At 47.7% G+C, this 18,398-nt stretch overlaps 1 protein-coding gene across 1 annotated transcript in view; it reads right to left on the reverse strand.

Moving 5' to 3' along the window:
- The window catches only part of LOC115459088 (xyloside xylosyltransferase 1-like), a 115,577-nt gene that overhangs the window by 53,696 nt on the left and 43,483 nt on the right, over nt 1-18,398 (reverse strand). The window contains exon 2 of the mRNA XM_030188956.1: nt 17,678-17,825. Coding sequence (XP_030044816.1) covers nt 17,678-17,825 — 148 coding nt within the window. The remainder of the gene's footprint in view (nt 1-17,677; nt 17,826-18,398) is intronic.

Below are 18,398 nucleotides of genomic sequence, written 5' to 3' on the forward strand. Positions count from 1 at the left end.
TGGAGAAACTCTGGAGAACTTGCTGTAAAGAGTAGCTCGGTTTTATTCGACAGTCTTGTTTCTATTTTTTTCAATTAGTTTTGAAACCTTGATGTGATGCTTATTGATTTGATATAATATGTATTCAATTGTAACATGTAATCTGTATGTGTGCTCAGTGTAGAGTCCGATGCTGACCAGTCCAGGGGCAGACTATCAGTGCCCAATGATGAGGGAAGTGGAGACCTCCTCGATGCCGGAGCACACCCAGTGGTAGCTAATATCTGGGCAGCCATCAAGGTTGATGTCGATGTATTGGCCTTCGAGGAGCCAAAAAGCCTCTTCTGCTTGACCTGACAAACCCTCTATGTCCTCAAATGCATTTTCTTATAGAGAGGAGTTAGGGGCATGTTAGGCCCAAGGCACCTGATGCACCAGGAGTGCAAGTCAATCACTGAAATCACCCAATTACATTGGGTGCACCTCTTGAAGCCACTGGAAGTCTTCTTGGACATAGAAAAAAGAATTAAATTCATCTATTTCGGACTACAAAAAGGGGCAGAGTCCAAATCAAGGTCAATGCTCAGGCTTAAGTGGGCCTAACAAGCTGCCAAAAAGAAACTAAGCGTGAAAAACTGAAAACACTATGAATTAGGAGGGAAAACAACAAAGTGAAATTAAAGACAAAAATGGCAAAACGAGGGGAAAATACCTGCATGGGAAGGCATTGCTAAAGCTGAGGAAAAAGCGCTGAGGGGAGACCACAAAGAGACATCCTCCCTGCTCTGTGGAAAAACGGAGAAAAATGTAGGCAGATAAAGACCATATGGCCTATCCAGTCTGCACAACCATGTCATCTGCTCTGCCCATCACTCCCCTAGAAATCCTATGCACTTGTTCCAAGTTTTCTTGAATTCAGATACTGTTTTCATCTCCACCAGTTTCACTGGGAGGCCATTCAACACCCTTTCTGTGAAGGAGTATTTCCTCAGGTTACTTCTGAGTCTATCCCCTTTAACCTTCATCCTATGCCCCCTCGTTCCAGAGCTTCCTTTCAAATGAAAGAAACTCGCCTCCTGTGCATTTAGGCCGCATAGGTATTTAATTGTCTATCATATCTCCCCTCTCCTGCCTTTCTTCCACAATATACATATTGAGATCTTTAAGTCTGTCTCTATAAGGGTGTCAAGTACAAGAGGATCTTCGCCTCGTCTTTCCGCTATTGGAGTCCTAAGCACTGGAATTCTCTCCCGCAACACCTTAAAACTCAAGCGGACCACGCCCTCTTCAAGACGTTGTTGAAGACCTACTTTCTTTGCCAAGACCTACTCCTCACTTTATACCGCTGCTTGATGCACCCTCCCTGGCTCCTACCCTGCTAGTTCACCCTGTTAGATGCTTCTCCCCCTGCATACTCCTTGTATATACTCTTCTAAGTTTTCCTATTCTGTATTTTATTTAATGTTTGTAAGCCACATTGTGCCTGCATGAGTGGGAAAATGTGGGATATAAGTGAACAATAAATAAATAAATAAATACACTTTATGAATATGATAACTGACCATTTTAGTAGCCACCCTCTAGACCGACTCCATCCTGTTTATATCTTTTTTTAAGGTGTAGTCTCCAGAATTGTACACAATATTCTAAATGAGGTCTCACCAGAGGGTTTTTGGTTCTTTTTTTTTTTTTTTTTTTTTATAGGAACATCACCTCCTTTTTCCTACTGGTCATCTGTCTCCCTATGCACCCAAGCGTCCTTCTAGCTTTATAAGTACATAAGTATTGCCATACTGGGAAAGACCAAAGGTCCATCAAGCCCAGCATCCTGTTTCCAACCGTGGCCAATCCAGGTCACAAATACCTTGTAAGATCCCAAAAAAGTACAAAACATTTTATACTGCTTATCCCAGAAATAGTGGATTTTCCACAAGTCCTTTTAATAATGGTCTATGGACTTATCCTTTAGGAAGCTGTCCAAACCTTTTTAAAACTCCGCTAAGCTAACCACCTTTACCACATTCTCTGGCAACGAATTCCAGAGTTTAATTACACGTTGAGTGAAGAAAAATGTTCTCCGATTTGTTTTAAATTTACTACATTGTAGCTTCATCGCATGCCCCCTAGTCCAAGTATTTTTGGAAAGCATGAACAGACGTTTCACATCTACCCGTTCAACTCCACTCATTATTTTATAGACCTCTATCATATCTCCCCTCAGCCGCCTTTTCTCCAAGCTGAAGAGCCCTAGCCGCTTTAGCCTTTCCTCATAGGGAAGTCGTCCCATCCCTTTTATCATTTTCGTCGCCCTTCTCGGCACCTTTTCTAATTCCACTATATCTTTTTTGAGATGCAGCGACCAGAATTGAACACAATACTCACCGTCGCCTTTTCTACCTGTTTGGTCACTTTAAGATCATCACATACGATCACACCCAAGTTCTGCTCCTCTATGTGCACAAAGGTTCTTCACCCCTAAATCTGTACCAGTCCCTAGGTACTTTCCAGCCCAAATGCATGATCCTTCATTTTTTATCATTAAGTCTAAGCTGCCAAATTCCAGACCATTCCTCTAGCTTCCCTAAGTCCTTCATTATGTTACCTACATCATCAGGCTATTGCAGATTTTGACAGACCGAGGGACCAGCATCCGCACACGGAAGGCGGGATGCTACTAGAATTTTCTTGAATCACCATACGCTAGTCAGTATCCGCACCAGGCTCTGTCAGATGACATCACCCATATGTGAGAATACAACTGGGCCTGCTTGTCCTTGGAGAAATTATGTATAACTATTTTTGCTAGGACCAAAGCTGCATGGTCAGCTCTGAGCAGAAGAAACAGACCAGGATATAGCAGACTAACATTAAGTAGGGAACAGAGAGATTCATAGGTAACAAAGAACAGGGCTATGAAACAAGCACTGACCTGGTTTGGCCACTGTTGGAAACAGGATGCTGTGCTTGATGGACCTTTGGTCTTTCCCAGTATGGCAATACTTAGTTACAGGAAACGCCACTATGGATAATGGAAGGCCGCTATATTAAGAGTGTGGAACAAAAAGCTAATAAGGACTCTGAAATCTGGACCAGCATCTACTGTACCACAAGAACACAGGTTAGTCTATCTTTTGGTTCTGTTTACCATATCGCCTCTAACGCTGCTTGCGTTAACTTACAAAAATAAATCATCAAATATAGCCCCAGCTGGCTAACATGATAAGCACCATCAATCAGATGTGCAGAGCATGCCCATGGTTATGTTATGTAGGTACAAATTTGTATAATCCTTGCAGCCAGAGTCTCAGTCTTGAGAAAGTTATTTGGATTTAGTACAGAGCATGTCGTCTGAGAACTGTCACCATTCACCGTACAAAGACATCAATAATTCATTCTGCCACCTGATTCACAACAAAAATTATACGAACAGCTCCTATCTGCCACCGAGGTCGGTGCCCTAAATTTACTGCAGATGAATGAACATCAGAAAAGCAACAGGGCTTACAATTACACAATCAATTTCCAACAGGCTCCACTGACCCAATTTCACAGGTTTTAATGGTTGGCAAGACAACACGGCTACACTTGGCTGCGTTTGATTCTTAAATGCTTTATGTGCTGACAAAGGAGTCAGACAGGTTTCTGGGCCACCCTATATCTGCAGAGTAACTGAACTATCAATTTTTAAGGGGTTTTACATATAACATTTTCATTGGCTCTGATTTTGTACATTTTATGAGAGCCATTTGCTTCCCTTCTTCCACTTTTAGGTTTTTAGAGGGAGACTGGTAAGAGCTCATTGGGCACCACAGACTGAAATGAAGGACCCTGAATCCGGACACGAAGTTGGAGTCACGATAACTGTCTTATATAGCTAGAGACACAGAATAGAATAGGGGCAGGCAAACATTTTGCAGCAGAGACTGTCATCCACCCTGTGAAGCAGTAACGGTTCTGGTCCATAAATGTCACTTCTGGGCTGGGGTGAAACGCTGGCACCCCTGCAGATCAAGACTCCTCCTGCCAGAGGAAGCCTCCCCATAGACTATTGTTTTCCCACCTTTGGAACTAACGTACTTAAGTTGCAGCACATCAGTCTTGGACAACAATTAAGTGAACAGCATAAGTGAGCATGTTCAAGAAACATTTACCCATGCTTCCAAACTGGTGGCCCAAATCCAGCCACAGATTATCCACATAACAGATATGGAGAGAAGACAAAAATGGTGGTAAAGCTGTAAGCTCAAAACTGGACACTACAGCAAGCATAGAAACAGAAAAACGTGTGTGTCATGAGTTAAGAGGCAATGTTCTGTTGTAGATTAGGAATCGGTTATTGGACAGGAAACAAAGGGCAGGATAAAATGGCCACTTTTCTCAACGGAAGAATGCCACAGGGATCTGTACTGGACCAGTGCTATTTAACATTTATAAATGATCTAGAAATCGGAACAAGTGAGGTGATTAAAATTGCAGATGACAAAAAAACTATTCCAAGTTGTTAAAATACATGCAGACTGTGAAAAATTGCAGGAAGACCAAAGGAAATTGGAAGACTAGGCATCCAAATGGCAGATGAAATTTAATGTGGACAAATGCAAAGTGATGCACATTGGGAAGAATAATCCGAATCATAGTTACCTGATGCTAGGGTCCACCTTGGGCTTCAGCACCCGAGAAAGAGATCTAGATGTCATTGTAGTTAATGCACTGAAATCTTTTCCCCGGTGTGCAGCAGCAGCGGCCAACAAAGCAAACAGGATCCTAGGAATTAAGGGATGGTAAATAACACCAAGAACACTCTGTATTGCTCCATGGTGCAACCACACCTTGAGTACTGTGTGCAGTTCTGGTCACCGTATCTCGAAAAAGATAGAGTGGAATTAGAAAAGGTTCAAAAAAAGAGCCACCATGGGGAAAGGCTAAAGAGGTTATGGCTCTTCAGTTTGGAAAAGAGACAGCTGAGAGGAGATATGATTGAGTAGAACGGGTAAAAGTGAATCAATTTTTTACTCGTTCCAAGAGTAGGGGGCATTCAAAGAAGTTACATGGATCTACTTTTAAAAGAAATAAGAAGAACTATTTTTTCACTCAACGAATAGTGAAGCTCTGGAACTTATTGCCAGAAGATGTGGTAACAGCGGTTAGCATATCTGGGCTTAAAAAAAGGTTTGGACAAGTTCCTGAAGGAAACGTCTATAGTCTGCTATTGAGACAGACATGGGGAAGCCACTGCTTGCCCTGGATTGGTAGCATGGAATGTGCTACTATTTGGGTTTCTGCCAGGTACTTGTGACCTGGATTGGCCACAGTTGGAAACCGGATACTAGGCTAGATGGACCATTGGTCTGACCCAGTATGGCATGTTCTTATGACTCAATAAGGCTTGCATCCCATTCTGAGGCCTGCCGACAAACTTGTGTTAACATAAGTGTTGGGGGCGTCCTGAAAGCTGTGGCGAAGGCATTGATTTAATTAATGCAGAGTTATGGTCACTACTGCATTTTATAGTGTAGCCAAGAGAGGGAGCAAAGTACAAACAAAAGTCCAAAAACCAAAACAAAAAGTACCAAGGGCCTTCAAAACGAGGGGAAAAATAAAACCTTTAATCATGTGTTTAGATAAGACAATCCTTGAATGGACCCGACACTACTGCATTTTAACAGCACAGTTGATAATGTGGAATGTAATTAGCTACACTTTTGGAGGAGTAGATGACTGATACATGCAACTGTTAATGTGGTAAATAACATGAACGTAACGACCACCATGTTATCTGCAAGATGCAGTTTCTTCCCATTACCACCATACCTCGCCTCTTAAACATTTCCATAACATATGTTTACAACGATCAACAGTGCATGCTAACAGTTAACATACTGCCATATTAGCCGTTAACATCCACTAAAAGCCACGTTAAACACCTAATACAGCTTTGTAAATCATCCACGGAGAGGCCACGATATACATGTCAGACCTACCAGCAAGAAATACAAAAAGTTCTTCACGCACTTTCTTGAACCTCCATTACCCCAACTGTAAGAGACTAAAATGCAAATCATTATATGCATCCAGCTTCTCATACATTTGTACGCAACGTTGGAATGCACTACTGATTGCCTTAAAATCAACATATGATCTGACAACTTTCCGGAAGTCGCTGAAAACTAGCTTATTCAACGAGACTTATAGAAAGAATCCTTCATAAAAGAATTACCATCAAATCTGTATTAGAACTAATCAACATCAAAACTCCTTAATTTGGCTACTTTAATTTCACTATTATTATTTAGTTTTATACTTTATCCTACATTTTAGATATCTAATATGTATTAATTATTTCTTTACTTCCAATTTTCTTGACATCTTATGCATCTTTATTGTAATAATACTCTGTTCTCCTCATTCCGTTAATGGTGATTGCCATTGCGGCATAACGTAAGCCACATTGAGCCTGCAAAGAGGTGGGAAAATGTGAGATACAAATGCGGCAATTAAATAAATAAATAGGTCTTGTGTCTATGGGAAAACTCTATGATGGATCTGTATATTAAGATGTTTTACAATGTCAGCACAATACACAGTAAGTAGTATACCACGCCATTAATATGTACTGTTATTTGAATACTAGTAAGAAATGCCCTTTTCTGGCAAAAATGAAACGGGCGCTAGCAGGGTAATCCCCCCCCCGTCCTCCCTCCCGAGTTGCATACACCCCCTCCGTGCCTCCGTTCCGAGTTGCACACCTCTCCTCTTCGTCCCTTCGTCTCTCAGTGACGTGGTTGCGAGGGCCGCCCCGCCCTCAACGTCATCGCGTTTTGACGCGAGGGCCGCCCCATCCTCAACATCATCGCGTTTTGACGCGAGGGCGGAGCTACAGTGACTGGAGCCTGCAGGCCAAACCGGATATCTCGGGCGCCTCAAGTTTCCGGCTTGAGGCTTCAAAGTGCCTTTTATATATATAGATTTTTCTGCTGAACTAGTCTATTGCCTATGTTCAGAATGTTCTTGCTGTTCACCATCTTGGTGAATTTTTAGATTTATTTATTGCATTTGTATCCCACATTTTCCCACCTATTTGCAGGCTCAATGTGGCTTACAGAGTTTGGTTGTGACATAATCATTCCATGATATCAGATACAATTAGTAATGTACAAAGATTCGGTGAGGGAGGAGAGAAGGAAGGTGTTAGGGTATGATACATACCTGTAGCAGGTGTTCTCCGAGGACAGCAGGCTGATTGTTCTCACGACTGGGTGACGTCCGCGGCAGCCCCCACCAACCGGAAAGAAGCTTCGCGGGACGGTCGGCACGTAGGGCACGCCCACCGCGCATGCGCGGCCGTCTTCCCGCCCGTGCGCGACCGCTCCCGCCAGTTGAATGACTAGCAAAAGATGAAACACACAACTCCAAAGGGGAGGAGGGAGGGTAGGTGAGAACAATCAGCCTGCTGTCCTCGGAGAACACCTGCTACAGGTATGTATCATACCCTTTCTCCGAGGACAAGCAGGCTGCTTGTTCTCACGACTGGGGTATCCCTAGCTCTCAGGCTCACTCAAAACAAGAACCCAGGTCAATGGAACCTCGCAACGGCGAGGAAACAACAGAAATTGACCTACGAAGAACAACTAACTGAGAGTGCAGCCTGACCAGAATAAATTCGGGTCCTGGAGGGTGGAGTTGGATTTACACCCCAAACAGATTCTGCAGCACCGACTGCCCGAACCGACTGTCGCGTCGGGTATCCTGCTGGAGGCAGTAATGAGATGTGAATGTGTGGACAGATGACCACGTCGCAGCCTTGCAGATCTCTTCAATAGTGGCTGACTTCAAATGGGCCACCGACGCTGCCATGGCTCTGACACTATGAGCCGTGACATGACCCTCAAGAGTCAGCCCAGCCTGGGCGTAAGTGAAGGAAATGCAATCTGCTAGCCAATTGGAGATGGTGCGTTTCCCGACAGCGACCCCTAGCCTGTTAGGGTCGAAAGAAATAAACAATTGGGCGGACTGTCTGTTGGGCTGTATCCGCTCCAAGTAGAAGGCCAATGCTCTCTTGCAGTCCAATGTGTGCAACTGACGTTCAGCAGGGCGGGTATGCGGCCTGGGAAAAAATGTTGGCAAGACAATTGACTGGTTAAGATGGAACTCCGACACCACCTTCGGCAGGAACTTTGGGTGGGTACGGAGCACTACTCTGTTGTGATGAAATTTGGTATATGGAGCATGAGCTACTAGGGCTTGAAGCTCACTGACCCTACGAGCTGAAGTAACTGCCACCAAGAAAATGACCTTCCAGGTCAAGTACTTCAGATGGCAGGTATTCAGTGGCTCAAAAGGAGGTTTCATCAGCTGGGTGAGGACGACGTTGAGATCCCACGACACAGTAGGAGGCTTGATAGGGGGCTTTGACAAAAGCAGGCCTCTCATGAATCGAACGACTAAAGGCTCTCCAGAGATGGCTTTACCCTCCACACGATAATGGTAAGCACTAATCGCACTAAGGTGATTCCTTACTGAGTTGGTCTTGAGGCCAGACTCTGATAAGTGCAGAAGGTATTCAAGCAGGTTCTGTGCAGGGCAAGAACGAGGTTCTAGGGCCTTGCTCTCACACCAAACGACAAACCTCCTCCACTTGAAAAAGTAACTCTTTTTAGTGGAATCCTTCCTAGAGGCAAGCAAGACCCGGGAGACACCCTCAGACAGACCCAACGCAGCGAAGTCTACGCCCTCAACATCCAGGCCGTGAGAGCCAGGGATTGAAGGTTGGGGTGCAGCAACGCTCCGTCGTTCTGCGAAATGAGAGTCGGAAAACACTCCAATCTCCACGGTTCTTCTGAGGACAACTCCAGAAGAAGAGGGAACCAGATCTGACGGGGCCAAAAGGGCGCTATCAGAATCATGGTGCCGCGGTCTTGCTTGAGCTTCAGTAAGGTCTTCCCCACCAAAGGTATGGGAGGATAAGCATACAGGAGGCCGGTCCCCCAATGAAGGAGAAAGGCATCTGACGCTAGCCTGCCGTGTGTCTGAAGTCTGGAACAGAACAGAGGCAGCTTGTGGTTGGTCTGAGAGGCGAAAAGATCCACCGAGGGGGTGCCCCACTCTCGGAAGATCTTGCGTACCACTCTGGAATGGAGCGACCACTCGTGCGGTTGCATGACTCTGCTCAGTCTGTCGGCCAGACTGTTGTTTACGCCTGCCAGGTATGTGGCTTGGAGGAGCATGCCGAACCGGCACGCCCAACGCCACATCCCGACGGCTTCCTGACACAGGGGGCGAGATCCGGTGCCCCCCTGCTTGTTGACGTAATACATTGCAACCTGATTGTCTGTCCGAATTTGGATAATTTGGTAGGACAGCCGATCTCTGAAAGCCTTCAGTGCGTTCCAGATCGCTCGGAGCTCCAGGAGGTTGATCTGTAGATCCTTTTCCTGGAGGGACCACAGACCCTGGGTGTGAAGCCCATCGACGTGAGCTCCCCACCCCAGGCGAGATGCATCCGTCGTCAGCACTTTCGAGGGCTGCGGAATTTGGAATGGACGTCCCAGGGTCAAATTGGTCCGGATGGTCCACCAGAGCAGTGAAGTGCGGCAACTGGTGGAGAGGCGGATGACATCTTCTAGATTCCCGGTGGCTTGGAACCACTGGGAAGCTAGGGTCCATTGAGCAGATCTCATGTGAAGACGAGCCATGGGAGTCACATGAACTGTGGAGGCCATATGACCCAGAAGTCTCAACATCTGCCGAGCTGTGACCTGCTGAGACGCTCTGGTCTGCGAAGCCAGGGCCAGGAGATTGGTGGCCCGCGCTTCGGGAAGGTAGGCCTGAGCCGTCTGGGTATTCAGCAGCGCTCCTATGAATTCCAGAGACTGGGATGGCTGGAGATGGGACTTTGGGTAATTTATCACAAACCCCAGCAGCTCCAGAAGTTGAATAGTGCACTGCATGGACCGGAGGGCTCCTGCCTCCGAGGTGTTCTTGACCAGCCAATCGTCGAGATATGGGAACACGTGCACTCCCAGCTTGCGTAGGTAGGCCGCTACCACCACGAGGCACTTTGTAAACACTCGTGGGGCAGAGGCGAGCCCAAAGGGCAGCACACAATACTGAAAGTGCCGTGCGCCCAGGCGGAATCTGAGATACTGTCTGTGAGCTGGCAGTATCGGTATGTGAGTATATGCGTCCTTTAAATCCAGGGAACATAGCCAATCGTTTTTCTGAATCATTGGCAGAAGGGTGCCCAAGGAAAGCATCCTGAACTTTTCTTTGACCAGGAATTTGTTCAGGCCTCTCAGGTCTAGGATGGGACGCATCCCCCCTGTTTTCTTTTCCACAAGGAAGTACCTGGAATAGAATCCCTGCCCTTCCTGCCCGGGTGGTACGGGCTCGACCGCATTGGCGCTGAGAAGGGCGGAGAGTTCCTCTGCAAGTACCTGCTTGTGATGGGAGCTGAAAGACTGAGCTCCCGGGGGACAATTTGGAGGCAGGGAGGCCAAATTCAGGGCGTATCCGCACCGCACTATTTGGAGAACCCACTGGTCGGAGGTTATGAGAGGCCACCTTTGGTGAAAGAATTTTAACCTCCCTCCGACCGGCAGATCGTCCGGTACGGACACTTGTAGGGCGGCTATGTTCCCGTGGATCCAGTCAAAAGCCCGTCCCCGGCTTTTGCTGTGGAGGCGCAGGGGGCTGCTTAGGCGCACGCTGTTGACGAGAACGAGCGCGCTGGGGCTGTCCCTGTGCCTGACGAGGCCTTCGGGCCGGCTGGTTGTACCTACGCTTCGCAAAAGAATAGGGTGCAGCCTGCCGGGCCCGGGAAAAACGTCCACCTGTGGAGGTGGATGCTGAAGGCGCCCGGTGGGAGAGCTTGTCGAGAGCGGTTTCCCGCTGATGCAGTTGGTCCACCATCTGCTCGACCTTCTCACCGAAAATGTTATCCCCCCGGCAAGGGACGTCAGCCAGTCTCTGCTGGGTGCGGTTGTCCAGGTCAGAGGCACGCAGCCATGAGAGCCTGCGCATCACTATACCTTGGGCCGCAGCACGAGACGCCACGTCACAGGTGTCAAAAATACCCCTGGACAGGAACTTTCTGCACGCCTTCAGCTGCCTGACCACCTCCTGATAAGGCCTGGACTGCTCCGGCGGGAGCTTCTCGACCAGGTCCGCCAGTTGTTGCACATAGGTCCGCATGTGAATGCTCATATAGAGCAGGTATGACTGGATGCGGGTCACGAGCATGGAGGATTGGTAGGCCTTCCTCCCAAACGAGTCCAGAGTGCGAGACTCCCGCCCCGGGGGCGCCGAGGCGGTATCCCTCGAACTCCGTGCCCTCTTGAGAGCAGAATCCACGACCGCTGAGTCATGGGGCAATTGGGGCCGCATGAGCTCTGGGTCAGAGTGGATCCTGTACTGGGACTCTGCTTTCTTGGGAATGGTGGGGTTAGTTAATGGTCGCACCCAGTTCCGGAGCAGCGTCTCCTTCAGGACATTGTGCAGCGGTACCGTGGAGGACTCTCTAGGTGGTGATGGATAGTCGAGGACCTCGAGCATCTCGGCCCTCGGCTCTTCCACAGAGACCACGGGGAAGGGAATGCTGATAGACATATCCCGCACAAAGGAGGCAAAGGAGAGACTCTCAGGAGGTGAGAGCTTCCTCTCCGGTGAAGGCGTGGGGGTCCGAGGGAAGGCCCGTAGACTCCTCTGAGGAGAAATATCTAGGGTCCTCCTCTTCCCCCCACGAGTCCTCATCCTTGGTATCGGACATAAGCTCATGTAGCTGAGTCCTGTACCGGGCCCGGCTCGACGTCGAGGCACCGAGGTCTCGGTGTCGTCGAGCGGTGGACTCCCGCGCCGGCGGGGACGGAGCTCCCTCCATCGACGTCGACGGGGACTCCACCTGCGTGGCGGTCGAGACCGGCACCGCAAACGGCGGCGGTGTCGACAGCCCCGGCGCCGGGCTAGAGCTCGCCGGCGCCACAGTCATCGGCGCCGAGGGCGCAAGCACCCCCGGTGCCGGCACAGCCTGGCGCATCAGCCCTTCCAGGATCCCCGGAAGGATGGCTCTGAGGCACTCGTCCAGGCCCGCTGCCGGGAAAGGCGGTGGGGCCGGTAAGGGTGTCGGTGCCGGAAGCTGCTGGGGGCCAGGAGACGGCACCGAGGTGCCGGAACCCCGACGCGTCGGTACCTCCACAACCGACGGAGACCTCTCCTCACGACGATGACGCTTCGGCGGCGTCTCCTCTCCGACATCGGGATGCACCGAAGGCGACCGGTGACGGCGCTTCTTGTCTTTCTTCCGATGCACGTCACCGGCGCCGGAGGGCATGGAGGAGGAGGAGGTCGATCCCCCTCGGTCTCGAGGTACCGGGTCAGACAGGGTTCGGTCTCGCGGCCCACGAGCTGAGGGCGTGACCGGGGCCAACTGCCCACGCGGCCTCTCACCCCCACTCTCACCGGAAGACCGGCGGGCCGACGGGACCTGTTCTCCTGGGGTCGCTGCCATCGGTGCCGATGTCTCGGGCATCGATACCGGTACCGAAGGGCCGGGCGTCGATACCGATGCCTTCGAGGTCGACGTCGAGGGGCCGGCGCAAGTTCCAAAAAGACGGTCCCGCAGAACTTGCCTCGCAACCTGGGTCCGTTTCCGGAGACCGAGACACAAAGAACACGACTTGAGATTGTGCTCCGGCCCGAGGCACTGGAGGCACCAAGCGTGGGTGTCGGTCTGCGAGATCGGCCGGCCGCAGCGACCACACTTTTTAAATCCACTCGGGACCTTCGAGGACATCGACGGAAAAATCGCGTCGGCGAAGTCAAAGTCGTCAATGGTGGCTAAAATCACACCACGAAAAACAAACGACCGAGCGGCCACTAGGCCGCAACGTGGCGTCCCCGCTGGAAGCGAGGGAAAAAAGGGAGCGCGTGTCCCACACGCGCAGGGTTTCTTTTTTTTTTTTTTTTCTTTTTTTTTTTTTAAAAGGAAACCGGGCAGTAACTAAACCGATAAAGTTAGAGAAAAACACGATCAGCGTATACGCGATCGAACGATCCGGCGGCTGAACAGAGAGAGCGCAAAACACGACTCTCTCCAGGCGCGGAAAAAAAGGAACTGGCGGGAGCGGTCGCGCACGGGCGGGAAGACGGCCGCGCATGCGCGGTGGGCGTGCCCTGCGTGCCGACCGTCCCACGAAGCTTCTTTCCGGTTGGTGGGGGCTGCCGCGGACGTCACCCAGTCGTGAGAACAAGCAGCCTGCTTGTCCTCGGAGAATGGTAGGCTACAGTGTACAAAATTGTTGAAACAGCCCCACCTCAACTCAACTCTTGCACTTAGTCCCTTACTAGAAAGACCTTTATCTGAAGCATCTTTTAAGTTTTAGCTATTCGTCTCAACCCTAGGATTTACTGGAAGTAAAAACTTATCCCGTAGCTACCCCATACCATTTAGATCAAGGACATTCCCTCTCTCAGCCAACCCTTAACTGCTGGCCTAAGCAAGAATATGTGGCAGACCACCATGCAGATTTTAAACATACAGTAGATCAAAAATAAAAACTATTTGGTTATAGCCTCAAGCTATATAAGTTTAACAAGTAATAAGGCATCACAGTAAGACATGGAAAAAGATTCAGGCCAGTGACTCATCCCAAGAACTGTGCTAGAGCAGTGCTGGGTGGAAGAGGCGGGCTACTCAGAAAGGCTTCGTTTCTTCATGAGCAGTCAAGTGCTGAGAAAAAATTACTGTGTCTGATGCCATGTAATTATCTACCAAAATATCTCCCCAGCAACTAAGTTTAGAAATAGCTCACAAAGGCTTAAACTCATCCTGTCTCACGAGAATTAGGCTGCGTGGCAGGGGAGGTGCAGGAAACCCTTTCACTGCCGAGGATGTGGCTTTCAAGCCTTAAGAGTTGCTCCCTGAAAAACGTTTTTAAGGCCACACTGACAGAGGTTAAGTACCCCAATGCAAAGACAAAGCTTTACAAGGATGCCAGCAGATTTTCAGGAATTTAAAGTGGAATATTAGTCTGATTTACTTCAGTTAAGACCTTACACCATTTTTAAACCATTTGTTTGTGCCTGTAGGTTTGTTTGTTTTTTTTAGTTCCACTTACTTCTGGGAAAATCATAACCCATTATTATCTGGGTGTACAGTGAATACTAAGATTTTCCCTCTTACTCCCCCCACTTTCCGTGCTCTCTAGTCCAGCTACTGAACCATGGTTTTCTCCAGATTCTTCAACCGCACGTAGTACAAAAAACAGAAGAAACCAGTCCTCGCAAGGAAATCAACAAGAAACAAAACAGCAAAGATGACCAACAAAAGCAAAAAACAAAAAATATAAAAAAAATAAAATATATATAATATATAAAAAACGTCAACATTTAAAATTAATCATAAAATATGTATTTAAAAGATGAATCCATCAAAATCAAAAAATTACATAAAAAAAGACGACACTTTGGATGTAAAAATGAAGAATCATCTTTATTAGCCAAACTGTAGCAGGGAGAAAGGGACTCGACACAGCTGTGTTTCGGCCGTACTGGCCTGCAACAGGAGTCTTCTCTGTCGTCTGTTGATTATTAATTCTATCCAAATGTAAAAACAATATGTGTGTCAATAAACTGAAGCTGTAGCGCTCAATTGTACTGGAAACAAAGTTGTTGAGCGGAGAAGTACAATTGAGCACTACAGCTTCAGTTTATATTTTAAATACATATTTTATGATTAATTTTAAATGGTGACGTTTTTTATATATATATTTTTTATTTTTATATTTTTTGTTTTTTGCTTTTGTTGGTCATCTTTGCTGTTTCGTTTCTTCTTCTTCTTTCTCCAGATTCTGACATAAAAGTACTCGAGATAGCAAGGATATACTCTTCAGTAATGACCAACACTCCTTCCCTCTTAGGGACTGTGAATGTTGTATCCACCCAGTTGGCAAGGAAAGAGGCAGGTCTGGGTCACCACAATGCCAGTCTTACCGCCTTCATGTTGTCATGATTTCCCCAAGCTGGTTCTCAACAAGGCAGAGCCAAGGAAACCGAGGAGCCCCCCCCACACACACACACACTCTCTCAGAACGCAAACTACAGTGCCCAAAGGATGCAATGAGTAAAATCTCCCTCTGGCTTACTTTTTTTTTTTTTTTGTGAGGAAGGAGAAGTCCAGAGAAGTTCAGCTACAAGGAAGGGGGGGGGGAGGAGGGACCTGGCACCAAGTGTACCCCCAAACCAGCTGCCTAAAATGTCCAGCACCCCCAAGCTCAACCAGACTGAGACACAGAAAGGGAGCGAACAACCAGCTGAGCCCAGAAGAGCTGGGACACCACCCACCACCTGCTAGAGATAGAGGAATCCTGGCTGGCTGAGGCAAAGACTGTCCGCAAACGAACCTTTTCCGGAGATGGGAAGATGGTAGAACGAGAGGACATGAAATGAGATTGAAGGAGGGCAGACTCAGGAAAGATGTCAGGAAGTATTTTTTCACGGAGAGAGTAGTGGATGCTTGGAATGCCCTCCCGCGGGAGGTGGTGGAAATGAAAACGGTAACGGAATTCAAACATGTGTGGGATAAGCATAAAGGAATCCTGTGCCGAAGGAATGGATCCTCAGGAGCTTAGTCAAGATCGGGAGGCGGGGCTGGTGGTTGGGAGGCGGGGATAGTGCTGGGCAGACTTATACGGTCTGTGCCAGAGCCGGTGGTGGGAGGCAGGGATAGTGCTGGGCAGACTTATACGGTCTGTGCCAGAGCCGGTGGTGGGAGGCAGGGCTGGTGATTGGGAGGCAGGGATAGTGCTGTGCAGATTTATACAGTCTGTGCCAGAGCCGGTGGTGGGAGGCGGGGATAGTGCTGGGCAGACTTATACGGTCTGTGCCCTGAAGAGCACAGGTACAAATCAAAGTAGGGTATATACAAAAAGTAACAAATATGAGTTATCTTGTTGGGCAGACTGGATGGACCGTACAGGTCTTTTTCTGCCGTCATCTACTATGTTACTATACATGGGCAGATTTCAGCCTTTATCTCCACCTGCAAGTAGACTGACATAGCCCACTCTTCAAGGGCTCATTTGTTGCTAGATTTAATGGAAAGACTCTTGCTCTACACACCATTGATGCGTTCTCCTCTTCCCCCCCCCCCCCCCCAAACCTCCCCCAGTGAGCCTTGCATACCACTCTCAGAAAAGCCTGGGAGGCACCCAAAAAAAAGTTGGAGAGGTTCCTGAATCAAGTTTGACCGTCTTCGGTTACAACCCTGCAACGACCCCATAGAGTCAGTCAAAGTGGATCTAATAATCAAGTCTGCTGATTAAGGATAACCTGGCATGGGTTATACCTATTTTGGATTAAGACAACTCCATTCTGAATGCTCAGCAGCAACATCTAGTAATCAGAATGTGTTGTCCCCGTCCCCCCACCCCAGTTGATCTTCAGAAAATACTGAAATTTTTGACCCCTTGTTGAGGACTATCTGGGCTGGGCTGACTTGTTAAGAGAGTATAAAAATAACAGGAAAACTCTTGGGTAGACGCAAATGAAGGCTCGTGGTATTGTAGTCCATCAACCAGCAGAGGGAGAAAGAGAGCACACTTTTTTCAGTGCCTCATACCAGCTTGCTCCACTGCCTCTCTTCAGTATTTGAAGCTTCCAAAGCAGTATGGCAAACCGCAATGGGAATAACAATAGCTTTCCTCACAGCGAATGATGGCCCTACAACAAAGCTCCAAAATGTGCGTCCCTCCTGGCAGCCACATCCAGCCTGTAATGTCGGGCAAAAGCCCAAAAGATTCTGGAAACTCCTCCTCAACAAAGGAGGGCAAGAAAATAGGTTGGTTTACGTGAAACGCTGAAACCACCTTAGCCAAGCTGGACAAGGTGCACGCACGGGAGGACGGAGCCGAAGCACCCCTCTACGAAACCGTGCTACATCCGGATGAGCAGCTTGGAGAAGAGATGGCTGAGGGGAGATACGATAGAGGTCTATAAAATAATGAGTGGAGTTGAACGGGTAGACATGAATCGTTTGTTTACTCTTTCCAAAAATATTAGGACTAGGGGGCATTCGATGAAGCTACAAAAATGGCCACAAGTAGCATAGTCAATCCTATGTAAAAGAGGTCCTTAGATATTCCCTCCCAATGCTCAGAAACAGTGCATAAACTAAACCCCGCCCTTACCGCTGAAAACCTAAAGCCAGCTACAAGCTTGCTTTAGGGTGTCTGAAAAGAGATTCTAAGGTACTACATTCCTGCAAATCCCGACATGGATGTCCTGGTCACCGGTTCCGGAGGTAGCAGCTCCACATTATCTTGAGGAGGCAGAGGGACAGCAGACAGCTGGCAGCCCGCAAGCCGGCTCACGGCTGGGGAAAGAAGCCAACGGGCTGCGACCGGAACTTTATTGATAGGGGATAGATTCTAGCCTGGACCTCTTTCGGAAGGCGCCTCCTTTCGCACCACCAATCAGCGTCAGGGAGCCGTAGAGGGAAGAGGGGGGTCTGAAAAATAACTTCTCAATGCTCAATGGTAACAGCGCATATATAATCTGCATGCTATTAGTGTTGAGTACTGCAGAAAAACTAACAGGCCAAACTAAAAATAGTCAAGCTCATCAGAGCACTGCTCTAATTGGCTTTTGTATTTACTTCTTTATTTGACTTCAAGTGCCTTCAGTAACCTCAAGATAAACTGTTTACCTTTGGGCATTATGCGATGCATAGCTACTGAAAGGAAAAATATGGAGTCACTGTAGTATGTTCCGGATCCCGCACTGAAGTGCTTCTGCATAGCTTCAACTATTGGAAACAGCTTTTCCGTCAATGTATTCACATCGTGAAAGATGACCTGTTGGATAAAATAGACAAAGATATTAAAATGGCTCTTTACCTTTCAGATCTACATACAGAAAACACAAAGGGCAGTATTTTCATTGGATACATCTTCCTAGGATCAATTCTGATATATCAACCAAATGAGTATATACACTAATTCTTCTTATGTAGCATCTAAATACATAAAACGTGGAATACTTCCTCAACACCACATCAGTACCATGCCAAACTTAGAACAAGCATCTGGTAACCATAACAAACATTATTCCATGAATAAAATCACCAGGATACTGGAGAAATGTTACACTCACGTCTTACGTGAATTATATTATTATCCAAACCTGATTCAACCTAGCTCTAAATCAACCGAAGAAACTTGCCCAAGTTGTTCACAGCTTTTTCTAATTTAGTTTCATTACATTCTGCTAGCGACTTTGCTGCCTTTATTTATTTTTAAGATTCGGACTATTTGGATGGAATAGCCGATGCCTCCGTTTCACGCAAGCAAAAACGTCTAGCTTTTTCCCTTTTTTGATACAGCTGGTCCTCTAGATGTGACTCGGACTGAGAAGCCTGCTAGTCCTCC

Source organism: Microcaecilia unicolor, unplaced genomic scaffold (genome assembly GCF_901765095.1).
Source record: "Microcaecilia unicolor unplaced genomic scaffold, aMicUni1.1, whole genome shotgun sequence".
Lineage (NCBI taxonomy): Eukaryota > Metazoa > Chordata > Amphibia > Gymnophiona > Siphonopidae > Microcaecilia > Microcaecilia unicolor.